General features: G+C 34.4%; 1 protein-coding gene across 1 annotated transcript; it reads right to left on the bottom strand.

Annotated features, from left to right (window-relative positions):
* Positions 1–289: 289 nt before the first annotated feature.
* Positions 290–4,988, bottom strand: LOC115984619 (tubulin-folding cofactor C-like). Its single transcript, XM_031107641.1, is given in 3 exon segments — positions 290–798; positions 801–933; positions 4,764–4,988. Coding segments are annotated over 3 exon segments (819 nt in total). The 3' UTR covers positions 290–337.
* Positions 4,989–10,671: the final 5,683 nt, after the last annotated feature.

Below are 10,671 nucleotides of genomic sequence, written 5' to 3'. Positions count from 1 at the left end.
AGACTGAAGCCGCGTTTTATGAAAACGGGGCCATAGACGGGTCCTTAGGCCGCGTTTTTTAAGCGGGGCCATAGAAGGGTTCTTAGGCCGCGTTTTTTTGAGCAAAAAACGCGGCCTAAGGACTTCCGTATTTTATTTTTTGGCAAAAATTTTTTTTTTTTTTTCTTTTCCTTAACTGGGGCCGCGTTTTTTAAACGGGGCCTCAGATTTTGCCTATAGCCGCAGGTTAAAAACGCGGCTTTAGGCTTTGTATAAATAGTAAACTAAAACCATTTTCAGCCCTAGCCTCTCCCATCGCACATCAGCCTTCATCATTCCCCATCCCCTCTCTCACTCTTCACTCATCTCTTTCAAATCGAACAGAACCAATCAGTCTCACTTTGCAAGAATCGAGAGCCGAAACCGTGAATTCTCCAACGTCCGAGCCTTTGAAATTCTTCACCAAAGTCTCGCCGTTTTTGTTTCTCAAACCGGGCGAATCTCTCACCTGGAAACTCAATTTCTCGAGCGAAACTGAAAATGAATCGGCATTTTCTGGCGCGGTTTGTCTTGAATCGGAGACTGATCGGTATCGGTCTTGCCTGGAGGCTTTGTTCTTGAAAGAGAATTTCTTCTTCGGAATGAGCTCGGAGTTGAGATTCTCAAGGGTTTGTTTGAGATCGGAGATGGTTTTGAGAGAGGAGCGGACTTCGTTGGAGGGCAAGAAGTAGGAGGACTCAGCAACGAGCTTTTCGAGGTCGGAAATGGAGGCGGAGATGCTGTCGAGGTGAGATCTGAGTTAAGCGGGATCGGTGAGTCGAGTTGGGAGTCGATGGAGCGCTTGGAGTCGGAGAAGCGGGAGAGGAAAGAGGCGGTGGTGGTGGCGGTGGTGGTGGAGGAGGAGGACAAGTCGGATTGGCTCTGGCTCGCTTCAGTTCTGTTCAGGTTTATATTCTGCACCAAATGCCTTTAGTTTATCTCAAGAACAAGCATGCATCAATCATTTGATGCAATTTTAACTTCGTGAACCGGGGGAGGCTCTGGTGTTCTTGGAAGATATTGTTTTTTGGTTATGAAAATGCCTTTTGTTTTTTTTTTTTTTGGTTCTTGTAATTTTTTTACTTTTGGTTCTTTTTTGGTCTGCTTCGTTCTGATTTATTTATTGTTTGACTTAATGTTAGGGTTTGAAATGGAGGCGAACAACAAAACGAAGGACTGCAGAGTCACCGACTTCGGTGCTTGAAGACGAGGTTTGCTTTGTTTTTTTTTTGTTTTTTTTGTTTTGTCTTTTTTTTTTTTTTTTTTTTTGCTTTGTTTGGTTCGGGATTATGAGGGAAAGTGAAGGCTGTGAAAGCAACAGGGGAACAGGAAAAAAAAAAAAAAGTTGAAAAAGAAATAGCTTAAAGAAATGACACTTTTTTTTGTTGGGTCCATTTTCTGTATCTATGTATAGCTTATGAGAAACAAATGGAACTCTATTGTTATTTGAGGTTGGGATTTTTTGTTGGGTCCATCATCGATTTCTTTGGAAATGGAAGAAACCAGTTATAGAAACAGAGGATGATAAGTTATAGAAATTTTGGGCAGCAGCAAAATTAGGTCCTTTATGGTTTATTTGATGGGTTATTTTGGTGGCTAAGAAATAGGAAAAAAAATGGTGTCTCAAAAAATTGAATTGGTAGTTACTACTTTACTTAGAAATCCTTGTGTATTTATCATAATTAAGTTGAGTGTATTTTATATATATATATATATATATATATTTTATAAGTGAACATTATACATATTCAAATAAATTTGAGTCATTGTCTACCATACTTTAGGAAAATCACTTGCATGTGATGCATTAGATTTGTAATTGGCACTGAACTTGCTGAATACTATTCATTGTCCCATATAAAGTTTAATAAACTATTTATTTGTGCTTTGTGGTTTGAATAAGAATTAGACCAGTAGGTTTGCTGTGAGCTTCAATACTAAGAAAAGTAACAAATACTGAGGGACAAAAATAGTCATTACAGTGACATTTTAAAATTTGATAGTGCAGGTGGGTTACATGTCAACTATAAATCCTCTTCAATGCTAGTTGAATATAAATTATATATAACTTTTCAGTCATACATTTGGATTATGTGTTCGTCTCTAATTTCAATACAGTCCTATGCCAAAGAGTCATACAAGTAGTCCATGTAACAAAGAAAAAAAATGCCAATTGGCTGCTCAATATAGTGAAGTGTCAATTTTCTTGAGTCATCATATATGGTGGTTATATGAGCAGTAAACCCTTGAGTTCAATCTTTGTGTGAGACTTGAATATACTGTGAACTTGTTCAAAGCTGGACCTAATTGATATTTTAGATATAGAATCTAATTAGGATAACTTATGCATAATAAGTTACTTTACCTGTCTGTTTGCATGAAACATTACAAGGTGAGGAAAGTTTTATAAATCACTGAAGTAAGACTGGGGGCTGCACATAGGCAATATTTGTCTCGACTTGGAAAGAAGCTTGGGGAATTTGTCTTTTCTAGTGTACTGCAATATTTCTTTTCCTCCTCAACAGTGGTGAATTTGGCCTTTATTTCATTGCTAATCTATTGGCTTTTTTTAATATAAATTTTTTGCTCTGTGCTGCCCTTTTCCCCAGAATTTTGCTACAATAAACTTTTGCATATCTCTACAAGTGCAAATCTTCTAAAATTGATTTTTTTTTTTTATACGGTGTGTGTCTTTATGTAAATATACAATATCTAGTTCTGCTGCTATTCCTGATTGAGTTCTTGTTGAGTTCAGTATTAGCTTTATATAAAATTGAAATTGAAATTATTGCTTATTTACAACTGGGGTGCACTTTATATCTAACTAATAAATTAATTTGCATATCTAGTCCTGTAATAGTTTTTTTTTTTTTTTAAAGAAAGGCTCACCATTGTATTTTGCCTTTTGTTTCATTGCTTTTGCCATAAATGATTCAAAAATTACATGACCAACTAGTACTTATCTTATTTTCTTTCAAATATACAGGCTAGGATTTCTTGTAGATTTCCTATCCCATGCGGCTATTATGGGGTTTGTGGCTGGAGCAGCCATAGTAATTGGTCTTCAACAACTGAAGGGGCTTCTTGGGATTAGTCACTTCACAAACAAGACTAATATAATATCTGTTGTGGAAGTAGTTCATCATCATGTATGTTCTTTTTCTATCTTTTCCTTTATTTTTTGTTGAGGTTTTTGAAAAGCATATAAGCACAAAGAGTGAGAGAAATATGATAGAATCTATTCTCATTTGAACAATTCATTTATTCTCTTTGTTTCATTAATGACAGTGGAGTCCTCTTAATTTTATACTTGGGTGCTCATTCCTAAGTTTCATCCTAATTACAATATATGTGGTGAGTGCCATATCATTCACTTCTTCCACAAACAAGATACGTGGCAAGTTTTCCATAGTAGTGCTAGCTGTTAGCAAAAACTGCCAGTAGATGGCTCACAATTCGCACAATGTATAAAAAACTTAATCAGAAACATAGGCTTCTTTCTGTAGAATATATGTGTTGGCAGCAATTGAAGGAAAATCCCCTAATGGAAGATTTCTATGAAATCTTATCATAACCAAAACTTGATGCATATGTATTTGATATATTTTTTTCTTGAGCTCTTTTCTGGCTACATCAACAATTCTAGCCATTCATGTTGCTTGATTCATTCAACATTTGATAAACTTCAATGCCTTTAATGCTTTCCAGGTGGTGCTTGGAGGTGGTCAAGATGCATCAGCTGTTACGACAACTGATCATCATGCTAGTAAATTTGATGGAGAGAGAGGATTTTTGCATTTTAGTCTGAAACTTTGTTGGTACATAGTGATTGCTGATTGGAACTTTCATTTCACTTCCATAATTTCATTCACACTCTTGAGAATGCTTTATAATATTATATTGTTTCCTTAATGAATTGGATGAATTTAATTGGCGGATGCTTCATAATGGTAGTGATTTTGTGAGTATATGATATAGTTAGGAAGAATGTTATGAGTAGATGCCTTATATATTTTGTGGGGGTTTCATGGTAGCTACATATCTGCCTACATAATAATTTGTCTGCATAATGATCTGCTTACATAAGGACTATTTGGAATACACAAGGTGTGTAACCAATTGGCCTAGGGGAAAAAAAAAAAAAAGGGGGGGCTATAGCTGCGTTTTAAACGTGGCTATAGCTTTCACCTTAGGCCACGTTTTAAACGCGGCTAAAAGATGTCTCAGAGACAGTCCCCAAGGGAGCAATGGCCGCACTTTTTAAACGCGGCCTAAGGATATGGTCTTAGGCCGCGTTTTAAACGTGGCCTAAGGTTAAGCCTTGGGCCGCATTTAAAACGCGGCCCAAGACCACAACCTTAGGCCGCGTTTAAAACGCGGCCTAAGACCAAACCCTTAGGCCGCGTTTTAAACGTGGCTATAGGACCTGGTCTTGGGCCGCGGTTGAAAAGTGCGGCCATAGGGCCGTCAGTCCTATAGTCACAGGTTTTAGGCCACATTAGAAAGCGCGGCCTTAAAAAACGTGGCTATAGGCTATAGCCACGTTTTTTTGACATATAGCCGCGTTTTAAAAACGTGGCCATAGAACCTTTTTTTTGTAATGTTTGACTTCCCTGCTAGCACTACCAATTTTTTTTTTTTTTTTTTTTTTAAATTGTTTCAAAATATTACAAACTGATTTGCATGGCATGTAAAATGAGGAAGGACAATGTAGATGGACACTGGTGGTTGCAACTTGGTAATACGTATCTAATGGGATATTGGCCATCCTCCCTATTCTCGGTCCTCTCTAATATCGCTTCAATGGTTATGGATGAGAGGTGATAAACAGAAACATTGGTGGGCAACGCACCACAACACAAATGGGCAGTGGCCATGTCGCTGAAGAAGGGCCCAGCAGGGCTAGTTTCTTCCAAAATCTCAAAGTTATGGATGCTGAACAAATTCTCAGGGGACCCAGGGACAATCATGGAATCATCACCAATTGCTATAATCTCTTAAAAGGGGAAGACTTGTTTTATTATGGTGGTCCTGGTAGAAGAGGAGAAGTAGAGATGAGATGAGATCGGCTGCTAGAGATGGATTTTGGGTTTGCCTTGTGCAGCAATGTGGTGAGATCGTAGTCACTGGAGAAGTAGTTGCCTTGAGCGGTGGTGATGGATTTGGGTTTGTTTGTGTGTTTTGTGGGGGTGGATATGGGTTTGGTAGTAGTGGATTTGAAGTTTGGTGGTGGTGCTGGATTGTTAGGTAGGTGGTACTTTAGGATCAGTAGTGGTGAATCAAATTGCAAGTATGCTGTTTGGCTACCAAGAAATTGTAAAGAAAGTAAAAAAGAAAATCAAGAAATTTAAAATGAAAATATGTTTGTTACTAAGAAATGGTAAGAAATTAAATAATAATAATAATAATAAAGAAAATGATAAATTTGATAAAAGGATATATATATAAAAATGCTAATGTGACTTCTTTTGCCATCTAATAATAATAAAAATGTTGATGTGGCTTCTTTTGCCATCTAATTGATGACGAGGACCCTTAAAATTTAAATACATCAGCATTAGACAAGCCAACATGTAGGGACCCCAAATTAACTGCAACCAAAATGTAGGGACAAAATTGACTATGACTCTAAAATATAGGGATTAAAATGGTGTTTTGTCTATATCTTTTTCAATTTTGAAGGAATAGATTTTTCATTTCGCAATGACTTATATTTTCATGGTATATGGAAATATGTCTATGCATCTCTTGGATATAAATTTTATATCATTTTGTTATTTTCTATGTGTGAGTAGTTCAATTTTCATAGGGAATCCTTTTGATTACATATGTTTGAATTGGATGTTGAATATTTTTTAGCTTTGAATCCATAGGAGCAATCCAAAATTTCGGGACTAAGACTTTGTTATCAGAAGTACAAGCACTCCTCATATAGAAAGTCTGCAGGATATTTAAAACTACTCCTAAAATAAATGTAAAGATATATAAGGAAATTTCATTTACGCATTTTTTTAAAAAATTAATAAAATTCTTTTACAAAATTTAAACCTAAACTTTTCTCACTTCCCACTACATTCTTATCTCTCCTTCAAAAAACAAAAATGAGATTCTATAATTTTTGAGACACTAAGTCTTACATAACCAAAATTTTGGAGACACCATCCGAAACATAAATCATTACTAAATTTCTCATTTATCTCATATTCTCTGATTTTATGATTTTTTTAAAGCAAAATTTAATATAACAAACCTCCCATATTTTTAGCTTGTGGAAAAGTTCAAAGAGGACAAATTGTTTTTCCTTGAATCTTGACAAAAACAAAGAATGGCAGTAGTTTATAGGAAATTTAACCGGGAATTTGTACTTATAAGCGAAAAAAATTAAAGTAAAATAGCTAAATTAAAGTCTTATCTAGAAGTTTGTAAAAATAAGGGTGATCGTTAGTATAGAAGTTTGTTTATGTATATATTGACAAATAGCATGTGGAATAGAGGATGAACAAATGCACAATTTAATATTGTAAAGGGGGCGACGAAAGCTAGCTATTACTGCCACTTGATTCGAGTATTATCTAGTTATTCATGGCACCGCCTTGTGGAAGTGGGAGGAGGTGGATGAGGGCTGTAAAGTTAACCTTGTTATTATTCTTTCTCGTACCAATGTCATCAGTTGGAATAAGGAACACTAACACCATCTTTGATAAGAAAAAAAAATTAGAGATTCAGCGGCAATTGAAGCGCCTTAACAAGCCTGCTCTTAAAACCATCAAGGTTATTATTTTCTTCATATAACATGTTTGTGTCCTATATAGTATTTTCAGCTTTAGTCTTTGAAGAATCATTCACTTTTCTAGATTGTGGTGTCTCCATGACTCCCATGTACAATAGCAGTGTAATTTTATTACAACACTGAGAATTCAAACTAATATCTATGTGTGTGTGATGATAAAATGTATCTGATACAGAGCCCGGATGGAGATATAATTGATTGCGTAGATATCAAAAAGCAGCCAGCTTTTGATCATCCTTTGTTGAAAAATCACACAATTCAGGTGACTAGTTTAATTAACTAAATTTCTTTTTGATATATTAATTTGATACTTATTGTATGCATGGTATGGGCTGGGTTTGCGTTGGTATCTATGTCGAATACCATAGATGAGACCTGGTTCTTACCCAGAAGAGTTTTTATTCAAAGAGAGCAACAACGTCTCTTCGAACTCCAAGCCCAAAATTACTCAGTCATGGCACTTGAATGGAAGATGCCCAGAAGGGACCATTCCCATAAGAAGAACTAAAGAAGAAGATTTATTAAGGGCAAGCTCTGTAGCTAATTATGGAAGGCAAAAATACAATAGCATCCCTAATGATGATAACAATGCGATCCATGAGGTACAACTTAACTTTTAACCAATACTATTAATTGATTTGAGCTTATTGGTATCTACTATAATGAAGGACTCAAATTAACATTCACAACCTTTATTTTTATGGTTGAGTTTCTAGTATGCAACGCTTATAGAGGAAGGAGATACGTATTATGGAATGAATGCAGACATAAATGTGTGGAATCCCCATGTCCAGGAACAAAACGAGTTTAGCTTGGCTCAATTCTGGTTGGCAGCTGCTGATAATAATGGTGTAAACCGTGATACAATTGAAGGTGGCGTGATGGTATATATTATTTCATCTATCAGCTTTTCTTTTAGGCGCATGCAAAACATTGAATTACTAATAATTTCTAATTTTTACATAATTATTTGGGGAGAAACAGGTCTACCATGAGATGAACCAAGATTACCGCACTAGACTCTTCACGTTTTGGACTGTACGTGTTTCAATATTTGACTTCCCTGCCAGCACTAGCCTTTTTTTTTTTCTTTTTTTTTTCTTTTTTCTTTTTTTTTTTTCTGAAAAATGTCTTTATATATATATATATATATATATTATCATGGCTGCAGAATAATGGATACCAAAGCGGTTGCTACAATCTGCTATGCCCTGGCTTTGTTCAAACCGACAACCGGCTTGCGTTTGGGGCAAGCCTCGAGCCTTATTCCGATTATGGTGGTGACCAAAGTTCAGTCAACTTCTTTGTCTTTAAGGTAGTACAATATTTCAATTTAATTAATTTATCAAATACTTCTAATTTTTGGATACACATATATGATCATATCATATGTTATTTCTTTTTTCTCGTGAAAATAGTCATTGTAACAAATGTTTGAAATTCTTCTGGTTTTAGTTGTAACAGTGTACGTTTGAATATCCTTTTTCTCGTTTTATTTTTTTTTTTTTTATATACATCTTTTTAAATTTTAAGGTTTCAATATTTTTTCTATACACAATTTATTTTTACCTAACTTATTTTTAAGACCGGAGAATTTAAGTGTCCATGTTGTTTTGCACAAAAAGCTTCATTTTTTTTTCCTCTTTCATTAGTCTTTATACCTCCATTTATCTTTCAAAATATTACAAACTAATTTGCATGGCATGTACAATGAGGTAGGACAATGTAGATGGACACTGGTGGTTGCAACTTGGTGATAATTTTATAATGGGATATTGGCCATCCTCCCTTTTCTCGATCCTGGCTAATAGCGCTACGAGTGTTACATGGGGAGGAGAGGTGATAAACGAACAGAGAGGTGGGCAGCACACCACAACACAAATGGGCAGTGGCCATTTTGCTGAAGAAGGGCCCAAGAGGGCTAGTTTCTTCCAAAATCTCAAAGTTATAGATCATGAAGTAGTTCTCAGGGGACCCAGGGACAATCGTAGAATCGTTACGCATCCCAATTGCTATAATCTGTTAAAAGGGGACGACTTCTTTTATTATGGTGGTCCTGGTAGAAGCCCCATTTGTCCATGATCATTTAAATTATTGTTCAAAATTAAGGAGAAAGAGAGAAAAATAAGAAGACGAGAATCATTTTCTTCTTCTCTTCATTTCACACCAAATGTACCTACAAGCCATGCGTGATTTGAAACTCTCTTTGATTCAATAATGAAAATAAATAGTTATTCTATGGGGTAGTAAAATTTTGAAATTATGTAATTTAATATAGTGGAAGTTAAGATTGCATGGTATAGTATATATACAGAAGCTTTTCTCCATTCCAAACCAAGAAATCTCATCCTCTTCTCTATTTATTCTATCTTCGCTTGTGTCCTTTGAGAGTATGTCTATCTTCCATTATTTGTGGTGTATTAGTGTTTGGGAACGTGATTATGTAAAGGTCCACCAACTTCAAAAACATGGTATCAGAGCTAGTAGATTCATGGTGAGAATGACATTTTCCAACTAGATGGTATCATTTTAATTTTCATGAGTTACCAATTTTTGTTTTTAATAATTGAAAATCTAAATGAATTGAAGGTGTTACTCGAATCCCAACATGTATGGTAGATAGTGGTAACATGACCAAAAGAATGTCAAAGAGCTTGAGAATGTCCACTTTCATCACTTGCATCTCTTATTTATGAAAGTTCATCCTCCAGAGTCTTTCTAGTTTTCAAGGATATCTATGATTCAAAGGAGAAAATAGATGATATCTCTCTCTCTCTCTCTCTCTCTCATAAGTTGTTCAAGATTTAAAATGGATAAGTGCTAAAAAAAACTATAAAAGGTTACTTGACATTTATTTGAACCTTCACTTTAGTCTTTTTACTTTCAAAATTCACTGTTATAATAAGTTATGTTGGAATTTTCATGAGTGAGAGACACACAGAAATAGAGAGTTAGAGAGAGATAGAGATGACTTTAGGGGAAAATGCAAATGAAATTCATGTGAAATTGCAATGTACATGACATTTCTCTTTCTATTTTTATTATAGAAAATAAGACAAAAAAATAAAGGGACACTTCGGTCCTTAGCCTAAAGTTTTCAATTTTCTATTAATATATAAATACTATTTAAGTTAGAAATATCTTAGAGATATTATTTTATCTTTATCCTTTACCTTTTGACCCATTTGTAATTGAGCAAGGCTACATTCACAAATTATTTCATAATATTTTTTTTTATAGATAATTGTTATGGTAAATTTTTACTTATTCTTATTTAAACCTACCTTTGACATTACTCTTCATATTACCAGTTTGTAAAAAGATTTATAACTTTAACATTTTTTAATATTTTGTTCTGTTTTCATTTGTAAAATTTGTAAAAAATTATCAATTCTTAAATAATGATTTTTCTAGAAGAATTTTCGTTAGTAACCTAATGCTTCATAATATATTTTTCCTATCAACAACAATGTAATTTATGTATTTGGCAACATTTTAGAAAAAAAAAAAAATCATGAAAGGTTATCATATTAACAGAAATTGAATATAACCAACTTAAAAAAAATAAAAATAAAAATAAATAAAAAAAGACAAAAATAAAAATTTCAAAACGTCCAAAATGACAATAATTGGGAAAAGGCACTTCAAAGTTCAACCTTTTTTTTCTTTGTCTTCTTCTTCTAATTTTTAATTTTATTTAATAAATATATTAAATATGCCAAAAAGAATGGGTAATATGTAGAGGCAAGTGCAACGACTGTGACGGACTTTAGATTAATCTAAATTTTCTTCACGTGTCATCCCAACGGTTCTCTCTCACTATACCTTTTTTAACGATTCAAACGCGCTCTTTTTTGTTGATG

The sequence above is a fragment of the Quercus lobata genome, chromosome 4 (assembly GCF_001633185.2).
Source record: "Quercus lobata isolate SW786 chromosome 4, ValleyOak3.0 Primary Assembly, whole genome shotgun sequence".
Classification (NCBI taxonomy): domain Eukaryota; kingdom Viridiplantae; phylum Streptophyta; class Magnoliopsida; order Fagales; family Fagaceae; genus Quercus; species Quercus lobata.
This window is presented reverse-complemented; position numbering and strand designations above follow the sequence as displayed.